This window comes from Microcaecilia unicolor, chromosome 14, assembly GCF_901765095.1.
Source record: "Microcaecilia unicolor chromosome 14, aMicUni1.1, whole genome shotgun sequence".
Classification (NCBI taxonomy): Eukaryota; Metazoa; Chordata; class Amphibia; order Gymnophiona; family Siphonopidae; genus Microcaecilia; species Microcaecilia unicolor.
This window is the reverse complement of record NC_044044.1, coordinates 26,712,165-26,728,420: the sequence shown is the minus strand read 5'-3', so window position 1 is coordinate 26,728,420 and position 16,256 is coordinate 26,712,165. Positions and strand designations below refer to the sequence as shown.

General features: G+C 48.2%; 2 protein-coding genes across 4 annotated transcripts in view; one reads left to right on the top strand and one right to left on the bottom strand.

Moving 5' to 3' along the window:
• Positions 1 to 16,256, top strand: part of TEP1 (telomerase associated protein 1) — a 57,937-nt gene that overhangs the window by 28,680 nt on the left and 13,001 nt on the right. For all 3 annotated transcript variants that reach the window (XM_030188018.1, XM_030188017.1, XM_030188019.1), the window contains exons 33-47: positions 87 to 201; positions 637 to 916; positions 1,322 to 1,439; positions 1,572 to 1,696; positions 2,409 to 2,508; positions 3,954 to 4,109; positions 4,243 to 4,455; positions 10,530 to 10,683; positions 10,771 to 10,983; positions 11,126 to 11,286; positions 11,404 to 11,514; positions 13,282 to 13,389; positions 15,097 to 15,223; positions 15,713 to 15,786; positions 16,118 to 16,250. In XM_030188018.1, the coding sequence (XP_030043878.1) occupies positions 87 to 201; positions 637 to 916; positions 1,322 to 1,439; positions 1,572 to 1,696; positions 2,409 to 2,508; positions 3,954 to 4,109; positions 4,243 to 4,455; positions 10,530 to 10,683; positions 10,771 to 10,983; positions 11,126 to 11,286; positions 11,404 to 11,514; positions 13,282 to 13,389; positions 15,097 to 15,223; positions 15,713 to 15,786; positions 16,118 to 16,250 (2,188 nt within the window). The remainder of the gene's footprint in view (positions 1 to 86; positions 202 to 636; positions 917 to 1,321; positions 1,440 to 1,571; positions 1,697 to 2,408; positions 2,509 to 3,953; positions 4,110 to 4,242; positions 4,456 to 10,529; positions 10,684 to 10,770; positions 10,984 to 11,125; positions 11,287 to 11,403; positions 11,515 to 13,281; positions 13,390 to 15,096; positions 15,224 to 15,712; positions 15,787 to 16,117; positions 16,251 to 16,256) is intronic.
• On the bottom strand, positions 5,038 to 9,423 carry LOC115458164 (caveolae-associated protein 2-like). The gene is made up of 2 exons (XM_030188021.1): positions 8,818 to 9,423; positions 5,038 to 6,709 (listed from the first exon to the last, which is right to left on the bottom strand). Exons 1-2 carry the CDS (start codon positions 9,262 to 9,264, stop codon positions 5,903 to 5,905), a joined length of 1,254 nt encoding a protein of 417 aa, XP_030043881.1. The 5' UTR covers positions 9,265 to 9,423; the 3' UTR covers positions 5,038 to 5,902.

The window sequence follows — 16,256 nt, the reverse complement described above, 5'->3', positions numbered from 1 at the left end:
AACTGCCTTAACCCAACTATCCTGGGGGTGACTTTATCACAGTATCTAATTTCCCCCTCTTTCTCTCTCGGGGCGGTGTGTTTCAGGTGCACTGTGGACACAAAGAGCTCCTGGGCGTGCTTCTGACAGACCTGCGTTTCCTGTCTCTTCACACCGAGCTCAGTCAGCTTCCCCGGCTCTGCAAGGTGTACAGTCTATACTGTGAGTATCTCTCCCACCACCACCACCACCCTCACCCTCACCAGGCCATCTTGTTCTCCCACCATCCCACCTGGTTTTGTGGTAGCCGTGTTAGTCCACTTTTAAAGGTAACCAATAGAAATAGAATAAAATAAAACACAGAAAATAAGATGATACCTTTTTTTATTGGACATAACTTAATACATTTTGTTGATTAGCTTTGGAAGGTTGCCCTTCTTCGTCAGATCAGAAATAAGCAACCCACCGTCATCCTGTTAGACTGTCACTGAAATGCTTTGATGTTTCACTTATATACACTGTCATCTATCAACATTTGCTTATTTCTGATCTGACGTATGGACATAAGGTTTTTAAAGCTATCCTGAAACCCCTATAATGATCTAATTTGCGGGGCTTGTTGAAATAACTCTGTGCTGTGTTTCTTGTTCCTCTCAGCTGCCTCTATCGCAGATGACGCTGATGGCGAGGGGTCTCCTCCACCTGCTCCTGATGTGGAAGTCTACCGGGAGTTTGCCCAGCGTAACGTCACCTTCCTGTCTCGCCATCCCTTTCTGTTCCTCCAGCAGGTCCTCAACGAGCCTGAGGCCTCGCCCATCTGCCAGCAGGCCCAGAAGCTCCTGGGTAAAGACAGTGATGGGGGGCTCCTGAAAGCAGGCAGAGGACTTCGATTGATGAAATGGTTGAACAAGCCTGAGACCCTGACGAAGGTTAACAGGTAAGTTGAGGGCTGGCTAGGGAGAACTCCAGGGTGTCGGGGTCCTAGGGCTGCTTCAGTCCTGGTTCTGTCCCTGTTCAATGCTGGAAACGGGACTGAAATGCTTGGCCTGGCCTTGCTGTGGAGGAGAAATTTCTCAAATTACCTGTCAAGATGAGTTTTTTGCCTGTCTTGGGTAAGTCCGTCTACATTTCAGTCCCTGGCTCTCTCACTCACTCTGTGTGTGACACTGGGAGGAGTCACTTTATCTCCCTGTGCCTCAGTTCTAATCCCCGGCTCTGTCACTGACTCTCTGTAGTTGACCCTGGGAGAGTTACTTGGTCTCACTGCATGTTTTTCTCTCCGGGCTCAGAATCGGTAAACTATTCTGTCTGTTGTATAATAATAATTTATTTTAAATTTCAGTAAGGTGATGCCCATTCCATCCACACCCTCCTGTGTCGGTGTCTCCCCCTCAGGACGCACTGCTGCAGTGGGAACCAGCGAGGGCTCCTTGCATCTTCTGGACCTGGAGAGTGGACAGGTAGGACGGGAGGGGGTGAAGTGCCCCAGGATAGGCTGAGGTGGATGTTATGGGGAGTACAGGACGCACAATTGTGCAACCCTATTGTGAAAACTGTTGTGTCTATCTCCTTCCCCCCCCCCCCCACTGCAGGAAGTGAGATCTCTGGCAACCAGCTGCGATGGGATCTCGACCTGCGTCTTCCTCTCGGAAGGATCCCTCTGTACGACCTCCTTTGATGGCAAACTGGAGATGTGGAACACCCAGGATGGATGCAGGTAACGCAGTGGCTTTATGCAAAGAGTGGAGAAGTTGGTTGGGGGGGGGGGGTCATTCAGGAGGAGATAAGTACTGTAGGGTGAGATAATCTCACCCTACAGTACATAATACATAAGTATTGCCATACGGGGACAGACCAAAGGTCCATCAAGCCCAGCATCCTGTTTCCAACAGTGGCTAATCCAGGTCACAAGTACCTGGCAGAAACCCAAAGAGTAGCAACATTCCATGTAGAACCCCAAAGAGTTCTAGAATTCTAAATAACAACAAAATTCCATGCAGAATTTCAAAGTGTAGCAACATTCCATGTAGAACCCCAAAGAGTTCTAGAATTCTAAATAACAACAAAATTCCATGCAGAATTTCAAAGTGTAGCAAGATTCCATGTAGAACCCCAAAGAGTAGCAAGATTCCATTCAGAATCCCAAGTACATAAGTGTTGCCATACTGGGACAGACCGAAGGTCCATCAAGCCCAGCATCCTGTTTCCAACAGTGGCCAATCCAGGTCAGAAATACCCGGCAAGATCCCAGAAAAGTTCAATACATTTTATACTGCTTATCCCAGAAATAGTGGATTTTCCCCAAGTCCATTTAATAACGGTCTATGGACTTTTCTTTTAGGAAGCTGTCCAAACCTTTTTTTTTTTAACTCCGCTGAGGGGGGGGGGGGGGGGGCATCTTTCTGTGTTAATCCTTCTGTTACCTTCAGGCTGTTCCTGATAGAGGCTCACCAGAGAGATATCACCAGCTGTGCCCGGAGTCCAGACGGAAAGTTGCTCGTGTCTGTTTCTTTGGACCATCACTTGAAGGTGAGATGGGGGCTTCTCTCTGGGTATTCCCTGCAGCCAGCGGGGCACAGAAGCTGTGGAAACATACAAGGGTGGGGGGGGGGGTCCCTTTGGGAGCTGTGCAAGGCAGTTTGCCCATCTGCATAGTTTGGAAAGTTCTCAGGCACAAACCTCATCTCTGGGTAAATTTATTCCACAGGCCCAATCAAAATCCACAGCTCGTGTAGACTTTTTTTTCCAGGACTGATAAGTTTAGGGAAGCGCTGCATGACTTACGCTTCCTTCTTTTTATTGTCGCAAAACCAACACGTAACATCCGAAGCAGAAACAAAGCAACATTCGATTACGTAGCTTCCCGCTGTTCCGGAATCTGGCCATCAACCAGCAGGTGGAGATAGAGAGCTGAAAAGTTAGCTGAGAGTGAGACATCTCTCTCTCGGCAACCAGTCCAGCATAAGTACAATAAGTATTGCTAGACTGGGAAAGAACAAAGGTCCATCAAGCCCAGCATCCTGTTTCCAACAGTGGCCAATTCAGGTCACAAATACCTGGCAAGATCCCCAAAAAGTTCAATACTTTTTATGTTGCTTATCCCAGAAATAAGCAGTGGATTTTGCCCGAGTCAATTTAATAACGGTCTGACCTTTTTTTTAAACCCCGCTAAGCTATCTGCCTTTACCAGATTCTCAGGCCATTTTAGACCCTGTTTCGTTTATTACGTATTCCTCTCCTTGCTGTAGGGGAGAGGTTCTCAACCTTGGGAACACAGGTTTTCAGGATACTCACACTGAATATGCATGAGATAGATATGCAAGCACTACCTCTATTGTATGCAAATCTATCTCATGCATATTCATTGTGGGTATCCTGAAAACCTGACTGGCTAGGTATGTCCCGATTACTGGGTTGAGGAGCACTGCTCTGCTCTAGAGAGTAAGAATTAAAAAAAAAAAAACCTTCACATCTATCTTAAAAGGCCACCACCCACTTAACAGACTGTAGATTTTTGATTCTTAACCTTTTCGTGGTGAATAACTGGATTCATTGTGACTGCCGTTGAGCGATTCATGTTGTGTCCGCACATAGCTGGTTCACTAAAATACGTTTCCCGCTGCATGCCTTAAATAAAGTCAGTCTAAGGTACCAAGGGTGGAAGGGGGAGAGTGGTGCCCTGCAGCGGCTGCTAGGGTGGGTGATGCTGTTTTTATGGCAGGGAAGGGTACCAGGCGGAAGACCTGGGATGTCTGACATGGTCTGGGAATAGCTAATGTGTTAGGGTGGGATCTAGTGATGACACACAGTCATCGTATTGACCTCGACTGCTTTGCTTGGGATCTTTGATGGTGGTGGTGGTGGTGGGGGGGGGGGGTCGGCGGTATTTATGGGAGGGGGCTTTGTGGGATTCCGTGTGTTGTTTCCCCTGCACAGGTCTTTTCTTAAAATTAGATTTTCTCTCAATGTCCTAGGTTTGGGATTCATCACGAGGAACCCTGGTGGGGTCTTGGGTCTCCTCGCTTCCGCTGAACTGTGTGACCTTTCACCCTGAGGGTCAGCTGGTTGCCGTGGGATCCTGGGATAAGCTGATTTACGTCCTGAAGTCTCTCACCTGGGAGTCGGTGTCGGTGAGTGGCGTGCACGGAGGAGAGAAGGTGCAGCTTGTCTGTTCTCGCCCTCCCCAGGCATGGTTTTTTTTCCCTGTCTATAATGTTTTTCTGTCTGAACTAAGAGACCTCACCCCGTTTTTCTCTCTCGCAGATACTCTCGGGCCAAAGCTCCACAGTACGAGATCTCTCCTTCTCTCCAGCTGGCAATGTCCTGGCTTCGGCAACACTGGCCGGAGAGGTGCGTCTCTGGGCCTGGCGAGAGAAGGTCTTGCTAGCTGCTTTCCAGGCACACTGTGGAGCCGCAGAGGTGGTGAGGTTCATAGGTCACGGACAGTACCTGGTGACAGCTGGAGAGGACCACAAGGTAAGGAACACTGCGGCTGCTCTTAGTTCAGAGAGGACAGGGCTGGGGCTGGAACCCTTCAGGGAGACAAAGATCAAAACCGGGGGGGGGGGGGGGGGGGGGTGTATTTGATTAGAGAAGAGATCTTGAGTGAATCACTTTTCCTCCCTCTGCCTTAATTGTAGTTCCCGCCTGTGTCAGGAATTCTAACCCTAGGTGGTGACACTGTACCCGGCTATAGGTGGTTAATAATATCAGTACTACCTAGCTTTGGAAACTGTATCATGAAATTTGTATGTTGAGAGATATGAACCAGGGTCCAAAGGGGTCAGATCTTTCATTCCCAGAGGAGAAATTTCAACACCAGTGCAGACCACATCCTGAGCTTCCTTCTCTACTGCTGCTCTGCAGTAACTGACCTAAAGTTTTAGGTTTTTTTTTTTTTTTGAGGGGAGTGGGGGTAGCAAACCCCAGCTGTGGATTCCCAGAGCTTTCTGCTGGTGAATTTATTTACATAGTGCTTAGAGTAAATAGCGAGTCCCCTGAATCTATGTTACTGTCTACAAGGCCCCTTCTCTTCCCTCATATCACAGGAGACGGGTCTTAGAATTACTAGCGTGCTCTTTATTAACGATTTGTCAGTTACAAAAAAGCTAAGAGAGGAAAGCGAAGGCGGGACAGACAGACAGCTGCTCTTTCATTCATCTTCCACATTATGTAAAAGCAAACTGTAAGCGTACATTTTTATCTCATAATTAATCTTATCTCCATACACAATAGTTAGGCATCTGCAAATCTGCAGAGATGAACATTTTTCACACCACAAACATAGAAAAATGTTCTTTTTCTTTGGTCCTCCTGTGGTTACTTTTCTCTCTGCTCCCTTTTTCGTTCTCGTGCCTTGTAAGGAAGAGAGAGAGTAGGGTGTCTCATAAGTCAAACATCTTTGGTTTGCCACCTTCAAGGCTCTGCAGCGCGTGGGCATGTTCCGTGGAGACGGGGGCGAGATGTTCTGCTGGCTCCGTCCAGGGAAAGACCTCTGGATTCAGTTGCTGGTTTCTGCAATCCCTGGGCCCTAGAAATGAGTTGGAGATATTTGTAACTAAGCTAGTACAGGCTGAGATCGGAGCTTGATTTATGGAATTTATTCTCTTGTGTAGCACGGACAATGCATGTAGGTGATGCAGTGAACGATTAACCCGAAGCAGGACAAGGCAGTAAGGGGGGGGGGGGGGGGGCAGGTTCCTTCTCCTTAGAGCTTACTATGTTGTAGCAGCAAGAGCTCATGTGAGTTTCACTGTAGGTGACGGAGAGGTTCTCCAAATTGTTAGTTCTATGCATGAACCCCTGAGTTGTCCTTGCCACTTCGAGCTTAGGTTGTCGGTGTGAGGGAGATACACAAAATGTGTGCGGATCACTAGCTGTGGAAGCGTGTTAACTTGGGTAGTGCAGAGACAGCTTCTCTTGGTCACTCCTCACTGGGAGGGTAGGGGGTCCTGGTCTGGTGCTGATCATAGAAGCCTCCGTGTGGGTCCCAGGTGACCTTCATCCCCTCTTCCTTTTCTACCATCCACCACCCATCATTTCCTCTCTCTCCTGCATCTTCCTCTTCTGTCCCTGAGGTGGGACATGGCATTTCTGGAGCGACCTCGCCACCGGTGGTGGTGGTGGTGTAGGTCCAGTGGCTTGTATATGTTGCCGGTCCCTCATCAGCCTCATGGTCTTCATCTTTCATCTCATATTTCTCTCCTTTCATGGTCTCCTCGTCTTCTCCTTTCTTAGTCTCCTCATGCTCTTCTCTTTTCTCGGCTTCATGGTCCTCTTCATCCTTGGCCTCGTACTTCTCTCCATTCCTGGCCTCCCCATCCTCATCCTTATGCTCCTCTTCTTTCTTGGCTCCTTGCTCTTCTCCTTCCTGTCCTTCCTTCTCACCCTGAGCTGTAGACGCTTCCCCTGTTTTCTGGTGCTTGGTGCTCAGAGACTTCCTTATCTTTTCCCTCCTTTCTGGGGACACCATCTTGTTCCCCATCTTGGCCATCATCTTCTCGATGTTCTTGAAGTTGAAGGCCTTTTTCAGGCTGCCTGCCCTCTTCAAGCCTGAGACCTTCTCTGCCTTGTTCCCTGTCTCTCCCTGGTCCTTCTCCTCTTCATCTGAAGACAGGCGAATGGTGTGGAAGGTCTCTCCGTCCTCCACATGCTCCCCTGGCCCTTCGCACGCAGGGATGGCTGGGTCCTGGATATGAGGGAACAGGCCCTGTGGAACCTCAATCTCCTCCTGTAAGAGGGGGAAAACAGCAGTTAAAGGTGAGGAAGGGTGGCGAAAGGGACCCACTACAAACTGGCCAATGCTTTCCTGATTTAAGGTTGTATTCATTAGTTTAGTTTATTCACTTGTATTCTGCAAAAAACTATGCAGGTAACAAAAATTAACACACACATAATCCCAAAACACTTAGAAAAACATTAATCACATTAAAAACAAAAAAATTCCTTCCACACCAACTTCCTGCAAGAAAAATGAATCCCACTAGCTGACTAAAAACATGCATATTGCCCTCAGTTCTGAAATGCTGCACCAACAGGAAGTGGGTGTGATTTATGCCAAGGAAGTGGATGTTGCCCCTGGCAACCAGAGCTCTCCCTATAGGTGAAAGATGACCTATCAGTTATCACAAATGATGATAGGTCACACATAGTGGCATGAGCCAATGGGGATAATCTGGGTTCATGAGGTCATTTTGCAGTGATTTTTTTTTATCCAAAATGGCTGCCGTCTACTACTACTACTACTATTATTAAACATTTCTATAGCGCTACTAGACTTACGCAGCGCTGTACAAATGAACATGAAAAGACAGTCCCTGCTCAACAGAGCTTACAATCTAAATTGGACAGACGAACAGACAGCTAGGGGTGGGGAAATTGCAGTGGTAGGGGTGATAAGTGAGGGTGTTGAGTAAGAGAGTCATGGTTAGGAGTCGAAAGCAGTAGCAAAGAGGTGGGCTTTAAGCCTAGACTTGAAGACAGCCAGAGACTGAGCCTGACGTACCGGCTCAGGGAGTCTATTCCAGGCATAGGGAGCAGCGAGATAGAAGGAACGGAGCCTGGAGTTAGCAGTGGGGGAGAAGGGGGACGACATGAGATATTTACCCAGCGAACGGAGTTCACGGGGAGGAGTGTAGGGAGAGATGAGAGCGGAGAGGTACTGAGGAGCTGCGGAGTGGATGCACTTGTAGGTCAATAGGAGAAGTTTGAACTGGATGCGGAAGCAGATAGGGAGCCAGTGAAGCGACTTGAGGAGAGGGCTAACGTGAGTATAGCGACTCTGGCGGAATATAAGACGCGCAGCAGAGTTTTGGACAGATTGAAGAGGAGATAGATGGCTGAGCGGGAGACCAGCGAGAAGCAAATTGCAGTAGTCTAGGCGAGAGGTGATAAGGGTGTGGGTAAGTGTTTTGGTAGCGTCCTCAGAGAGGAAAGGGCGAATTTTGTTAATATATCTAGGGAAGCAAAACTTAAAAAAAAGGATCAAACGTAACAAATAAATAAGGCACAACTTTTACAGTAAAGTTAGTCCTTATTTTGAAATGTGGGGGAAGAGGAGAAAGGGGGAGGGGGCATGGGAGCACACCCCACACCAGGGCACTCATTAATATTCTGTGATGCTTTGATGCCATCCTACCCCAAAAAAAAAAAAAACCAGAGGGAAACTCCAGGCTCCCCAAGGGCTTATGTTAAAATCTTATTTTTAAACAGGAAAGTAGAATTAGATGAAACAGAGAGACACATGGGGAGGGAGAAGAGAGAGAGACAGGGGATGGTGGAGGGTGGAAGGGTGCAGACAAGGAGGGAGTGGTGCTGGCAATCTGTCCCTGGGTGCGGCCCAACCCGGTCTCTATGACTCATTCACATCTGCAGGCCTCACATTCTCAGCGTTCAGTTCCTCTGGCACCACCAAACTTAGACTTTTCCTGCCTTAAGGAGGTGAAAGATGAATCCGGCAATTCTGCAGCCTCTCCTTAAAAGTTTCCATGAACGGAAATGTTCTGAGGCTCTCTATTCAGTTACAACGTGTAACTTGTGTATAGGGGACATTTTGTATTTTCTCCTTAACTTAAACTGTATAGCTTTATATTAAGAATAAAACACCCCTCCTCTAACTGTTCCTCATATGCGACTTAGACTATATAACTTTATGTAATGGATAAAACAATTCCTACCATCATTCTCCCCCATGCACTTTATATATTAATGATAAACTGTCCCCTCCCTTCACTTTCTCCCATACACCAGTTACCCTTATCTCCTTACATTAAGGCTAGAACCTTCCCTGCTTCCTGTGCTGTACATTGGCCCTGTGCAATGGTTCTGGTCCGTCCTCACCTGATAAAGCAGAACATTGAACTGGTTCTTCCTGAGGATTTCGCTGTGGATCCTCTCCAGCCGGTCCACCCCTTCTCTCCTGCGCTCTGTCCGCAGGCTGGCATCTCGGACCGCGGCGCTGACCTGCCGTGACCCCTGCAGCAGCTTGCTGACGGCGTTGCTGGTGCTGTTCTGGCTGCGGCCTAGCTTGGCCATCTCCCCTTGGACCTTGCGCACGCTGTTGCCCAGGTTCCTCTGCCGGTTCTCCATCCGCACCTGGGTCTCCTCCACTTTGCCCAGCATCTCCTCCAGTTTCTCCAGCAGGGCCAGCACCGTAAGTGCATTTACAGGACCCTTGTGCTCCCCTGAGATGGGCGCAGCCCCCTGAGCTGCTTCACCCTGGGTGGGATTTGCACTTGGAGCCTGCTGGCTCCCTGCTTCCGAAATTTGGAGGTCCCCTTCCCCCATGACGCCAGAAGGAGGGTGCTCTCTGCTTTGGGGTTCTGTCTACTTCGACTAGGAAGCTCTCAAGTTCCCTTTTGCTCTGGAGGAATTTGGCTGTTTGGCAGGAGCTCCACCCTTTACATGGGAGCCAGGCAGGGAAGGAGAGGAGGCCGGCCCCCCTCCTCCTTTCCCTGGGCAGCCGCATTCCTGCGGAAGGAGGGATTTACCCTGTGCTGCATAAACACAGCTGAAGTATTTATCAGGGCAGGCTGAACCACTGGCATCAGAGGGCTGGTGCCTCAGATGCACATGTAGCAGGGGGCCTGTGGAAGTCTCAGGGGTGGGGGGGGGAGAGTCTGTCCCCACTCCTTATAAAAGGAGTTGAAGGGAGTGGGCTCAGTCTCTCTTCTTTCTCTCTCTCTCCTAACCAGTAGAGGGAAGCTGGCCAGTATTGGGTCCTGCATTGCTGCCTGATATCAGAACTCCTTCCATGGGGGAGGGGGGGGGAGGAAGGGATGTACATACTTGCATATATTTGACTCCTGCTTAAAGGGAATGTCTTTGGTTTGACTGGACTGGAGCCAGGGGTTTGCAGCTGGATGCATTTACTGCTGACTTTGAGTGGATCTCCCTGTACCTGGGGTCTAATCCCCGGTTCTGTCACTGACTCTGTTTGACCCAGGGGGACATGCTGTACCTCTCTGTGCCTCAGTTGTAATCCCTGGCTCTGTCACTCACTTTCTGCGGGAGTCATTCTAGGACCCTGTGCCTCAGTTCTAATCCTCGGCTCTTGTCAGTGAATTTTGGTGGGAGTCATTCTAGGCAGTGCCATAGCGAGGGCGGCTGACACCCGGGGCGGGTCGCACCCCCCTTCGGAGCGACCCCCCCCCCCCCCCCGGGAGCGCATTCTTACTTGTGGGGGATGGGCGGGAGGGCCGATCCGCCCCAAGTGCACGTCGCTCGGAGCTGCGTCGGCTCTGCTGGTTCCCTGCTCTCTCTGCCCCGGAACAGGAAGTAACCTGTTCCGGGGCAGAGGGAGCAGGGAACCAGCGGGGCCGACACCCACCCCAGCGCATGCACCCAGGGCGGACCGCCCCTCCCCCCCTTCCTACGCCCACTGATTCTAGGACCCAGTGCCTCAGTTGTAATCCCCGGCTTTATCAGTGGCTTTCTGTGGATGACCGTGGGGGGGAGTTTGTGCTCCAGTTCTAGTCTCCAGCTCTGCCAATGATTTCCCTTCTGTTATTACTCGCTGGAGGAAGCTATCCTGAATTCTCTGTGTCAAACAGGTGCAGGTATGGTCCGGCCACCTGGGTCAGATGAGGAGGTCTTATGGGAGCAAATGCAAGTCCCCAGCTCTGTCTGCCTCCGTCAGTCCTGAGGGGAGTTCACTGGCCATTGGGCACCAGTCTGAGTCTGTGAAGATTTACCGCCTCAAAGACGGTGAGTGATGGGACTGGAAGGGGGTAGTGGTGCAGAGATTTGTGTTGGGGATTGGTACCCTCACACCCCCTCTTGTTACTCTTGCAGGCTTTCTGACAGCGGAGTGTGACGTTGCAGATGCGGCAGTGTTGAGTCTTCTCTGGCTGCAGAAGGACTTCCTGGCCACTGGAGGGTCAGACAAGACTGTGTGTCTCTGGGAGGTCTCGGTACATAAAGCTAGGCGCTGGGGTGTCTGTGAAGGCCATGAGGGTGCTGTACTGTCCTTGGCCTACTCTAACGGAGTCCTGGCTTCTGCCTCAGGTGAGACCTGGAAGGGTGGAGGGGTCAGTGACATGAGTAGCTACTTCATATATGTTCAGAGTATCTTCCCTTCGTGACTGGGGAAACATTCCTTAATCTTTCTTTCTCTCTCTTCCCCCAATCCCACTTCTCTCCTTTCCAGATGACTGCTCTGTTCTACTCTGGTCCCTCCCCTTGCCCCTGTCTGACCAGACAGAGGGGCCCAGGTCCCCCCTTGCAGCGTTGCGTGGTCACACTGCTGGGGTCACGTGCTGCGCCTTCAGCCCTGACGGACGGTACCTGGCGACTGGGAGCAAAGACAGGGTAATGAGAACCATCCCTCAAGTGAATTGCTCAGTGTAATGGTTAAGAGGGTGGGTGCTGATGGGATATCGGCAAGTCCTCTCTCGCCACCTCTAACGGTCTCGTGTTCTTTCTCAGAGCCTGCTGTCCTGGGATGTCTCTGCCTCACCCCCCTGTCTCATGCGAGAGATGGTGGCATGTCACAGGGACTGGGTCACTGGCTGTGCGTGGATGGCAGCTTCCCAGCTCGTAAGTGCACAATAAGTTTCAAAAAGTGTGCTTAGCGTCCTTTCCTCCTGATTTTTATTTTTTTAAATCAAAAATATTGATACTTATGTGGACTTGAGCGAGATTTTTTCAAATTTTCTTCTTCTTTACCAACATTGTATTCTTAAAAATTTAAAGTGGGAAATGTATCGCTTTTCAAACAAGTTATGCTTGATTATAATTGTAAAACTGTTTTAAATAAATACATAAAAATCAAAAATATTGAGAAAAGTAAGAAGCAGCATCCAAATAAAATTCAATGTATGTGGTACCATACTAGAAACACAGAAACATGACGGCAGATAAAGGCTATATGACCCATCCAGTCTGCCCGTCCTCTATAACCCCTAATTCTTCCTGTTCCTAAGCGATCCCACATGCTTATCCCATGAACAGTCCTCGACTCCACCACCTCCACCGGGAGGCCATTCCACGCCTCCACCACCCTTTCTGTGAAATAATACTTCCTTAGGTTACTCCTAAGCCTATTCCCATTATGACATCACAATATGATTACCAGAGACTGAAACTCTTCACACTAAGGGGGGAAAGTAAGCCAAGAATTGGACAATTGAGCCATTGTGACATCACTGATGAGGTTGGCTCAGGCATTGGTGGAATGAGGCATTATGACATCACAATATCAGCTCTGGTTACCAGAGACTGAAACACACTAAGGGGGGAAAGTAAGCCAAGAATTGGACAATTGAGCCATTGTGACATCACTGATGAGGTTGGCTCTTAGGCATTGGTGGAATAGAAACCTAGAAACATGACGGCAGATAAAGGCCATATGACCCATCCAGTCTGCCCATCCTCTGTAACCCCTAATTCTTCCTGTTCCTAAGCGATCCCACATGCTTATCCCATGAACAGTCCTCGACTCCACCACCTCCACCGGGAGGCCATTCCACGCCTCCACCACCCTTTCTGTGAAATAATACTTCCTTAGGTTACTCCTAAGACTATTCCCTCTTAACTTTGTCATATGCCCCCTCATTCCAGAGCTCTCCTTCGTTTGAAAAAGGCTCTCTTCCTGTACATAAATGCCCTTGAGATATTTAAACGTTTCTATCATGTCTCCTCTCTCCCAGCATATACATGTTGAGGTTCATAAGCCTGCCCCTATAATTTTTCCATTCAAGGCCGTACTGAGGCTTTTTAGAAGTTTAATGTGGCCAGTGGCGGCTGAGGGGAGATATGATAGAGGTCTATAAAATAATGGGTGGAGTGGAACGGGTAGATGTGAATCGCTTGTTTACTGTTTCCAAAAATACTAGGACTAGAGGGCACACAAAGAAGCTACTAAGTGGTAAATTTAAAACAAATCAGATAAACTATTTCCTCACTCATTGTGTAATTAAACGTTGGAATTAGTTGCCGGAGAATGTAATAAAAGCAGTTAGCTTAGCAGGGTTTAAAAAAAGGTTTGGATAGCTTTTTAAAAGAAAAGTCCATAAGCTATTATTAAGATGGACTTGGGGGAAAATCCACTGCATGTTTCTAGGATAAGCAGCATAAAATGTATTGTTCTGCTTTGGGATCTTGCCAGGTATTTGTGACTTGGATTGGCCACTGTTGGAAACAGGATGCTGGACTTGATGGACCTTCGGTCTGTCCCAGTATGGCAACACTTATGTTCTGAATCTTGGCTCCAAGATTTCTCTCTGTGGTTCTCTCCCATCCTGAATAATTATGGGCTAACAGGTATCTCTCTCTTCCCTTTCACTCTCTCTCTCTCTTTCTCAGCTCTCCTGCTCCAGTGACTGCACTGTGTGTCTCTGGGATCCGCTGACTGGCCAGCACCTCCGGGAATTCCTAGGACACAAGAGCGCCGTCAGCTCTGTGCTCGCCGTGGTAAGGAAAATATTGAATCTTATGTATTAACTCCATGCTAACTGTGCAGCTGCTACAGCTGCAAAACCTCCACTCACCACATTCCCTGTGTCCAGGTTCCTTTGTGGCTTGTTTTCTAGGTCACTGTCTCTATTAAAAGTAACTCATGTCTTATTCAAATTTTCCAAGAACAGCTAGGGCTCTTCAGCTTGGAGAAAAGGCGACTGAGGGGAGATATGATAGAGGTCTATAAAATAATGAGTGGAGTTGAACGGGTAGATGTGAAGCGTCTGTTCACGCTTTCCAAAAATACTAGGACTAGGGGGCATGTGATGAAGCTACAATGTAGTAAATTTAAAACGAATCGGAGAAAACTTTTCTTCACTCAACGTGCAATTAAACTTTGGAATTCGTTGCCAGAGAATGTGGTAATGGCGGTTAGCTTAGTGGAGTTTTAAAAAGGTTTGGACGGCTTCCTAACGGAAAAGTCCATAGACCGTTATTAAATGGACTTGGGGGAAATCCACTATTTCTGGGATAAGCAGTATAAAATGTGTTCTACATTTTTGGGATCTTGCCAGGTATTTGTGACCTGGATTGGCCACTGTTGGAAACAGGATGCTGGGCTCGATGGACCTTTGGTCTTTCCCAGTATGGCAATACTTATGTGGGGATGGGGATGGCGATAGGGATTTGTGCTTCCTTGCCTTATCAATAGAAATCAAACAAAATAAAACATGGAAAAGAAAATAAGATTATACCTTTTTTATTGGACATAACTTAATACATTTCTTGATTAGCTTTCAAAGGTCGCCCTTCGTCAGACTGGAAATAAGCAAATGTGCTAGCTGACAGTGTATATAAGTGAAAACATTCAAGCATTACTATGACAGTCTGACAGGGTGGGAGGATGGGGGTGGGTCGGAGGTATGCATGGGGACATCAAAGCATATCATTGATATTCTAACAGGATGGGTGTGGATAGGTGAGGGGAGGGTGATCAACATACATCTTTATGGTTTATAATGGGCTAAGAACCCCAGATCCTTGTTAAGTCCTTTCTGTTGGGTGTTAAAATATTCAATCATTCTGACTTCAAAGGTCTTACGTTCTTGTATGGTTTTAAAGTTACCTTTCAGGATTCTCACTGTGAAGTCACTGGTACAGTGTCCTGGTCCTGTAAAATGCTGACCTGTCAGACTGTCATAGTAATGCTTGAATGTTTTCACTTATATACACTGTCAGCTAGCACATTTGCTTATTTCCGATCTGACGAAGAAGGGCAACCTTCGAAAGCTAATCAAGAAATGTATTAAGTTATGTTCAATAAAAAAGGTGTCATCTTATTTTCTTTTCCATGTTTTATTTTGTTTGATTTCTATTGATAACCTTAAGAGTGGACTAACACGGCTACCACACTCCTCTGCTTCCTTGCCTGAAATTCACACTGCCATCTCCTGGCTGTTGTTGTGTCCTGCAGCTGTATATTTCTGTAGTTTAATATTTTCCTCTTGAGTTTATCTTATAAAGAGCCAATAGGTCAAACCCCAGTCTTGCTTCATCCAAACCACTTATCTAGCCCTGGTTAAAACTTAGTAATATTAAGTATATAGTAATTTACTACTTCGTAAAAGCAGGTGTATTGGTCAAATGGGACTGTGAATTGGGAATTGTTTTTTTTAACCCTCCTACCTACCCCGTTCCTGATTCCTTGTTTCGTTCCCGCAGGGGGACCAGGTGGTGTCAGCCAGCAGAGACGGAGTCCTGAAGGTGTGGAACCAGGACGGGGTGGAACTGACCAGCATCCCAGCTCACTGCAGCCAGATCAATCAGTGCATCTCTGCCTGCACCCCGGGTGAGGCTGCGAGCGATGTCATCCATTCCCCCTAAGCAGTGGAAAGACCCAGAGAGGCTTGATGTGGAAAAAAATCAAATTTTGCATAATTAATGCGCCAGGACCTCAAGGGAACAGAACCTAGACCTGGAGTAGGGGGGAGATGGATTGAAAGGGAGTTTTCATCCTGCTGATTCTTTTGTCTCTCTCGGTAAATAAAGGGTTGTGTAAGAAAAATCCCTGCCCTCAAGAGCTGACAAGTCAGTGTTTTGAGTGCTGAGGGGGCACAGCCATAAGGTGGGAAGGAGATTTTTGGTGCTTTTTTTTTAATGGGATTCAGATGTGAGATGCTACTGGGTATGGCGAATGGGGGGGGGGGGGGGAATGGATGCTTTCTCTCTGTGAGATGCCCTCCCTCTCCCACTTCTTCACAGACATGCTTTATCTGTGGCTGTGGCTCTTCAGCACATGATGCCTTAATGTTTTTCCCCCCTTCACTCTCCATGGCAGGAAGGAGCGAGTCTGACCTCCAGGTCATTACAGCCGGAGCTGACGGAAGCTGCAAGCTGTGGAGCCCCCTGCTGGTGAGTGCAATGCTGTCAACGTACTGCATCTATTTCAATATTTATAATAATTACTGTTCTCTGACTTTTATCTTTCTCTGCTTTCACCGCCTCTTGAAACAGGGCCATGCAGAAGCACCAGCGCAGATAATCGATTTTGTTTTTCTGTCACCCACACGCTCACAGCGCTGCAGGTCTCCCAAACTGCACAGAATGCTCTGGGGAATGGGGAGAGATTTTTTTTTTTTGGTCAGCATTTACAGGACCTGAAATTTGCTGACAGTTGTCAATTTTGCGGACACGCGGACCATGCCTTCATTTAACTGGTGCCTTAATATCCCTCTATTTACAGGTGGAGCAGGTGGCGACGTTAACAGGTCACAGCGCCGGCGTGTGTGCGGCCGCTGCCGCCTGGGATGTGCCTTCCTTCCTTACTGTGGCCAGAGATTGCACCCTTAGGCTGTGGCCACTGCCCCCATACGAAGGTAAAA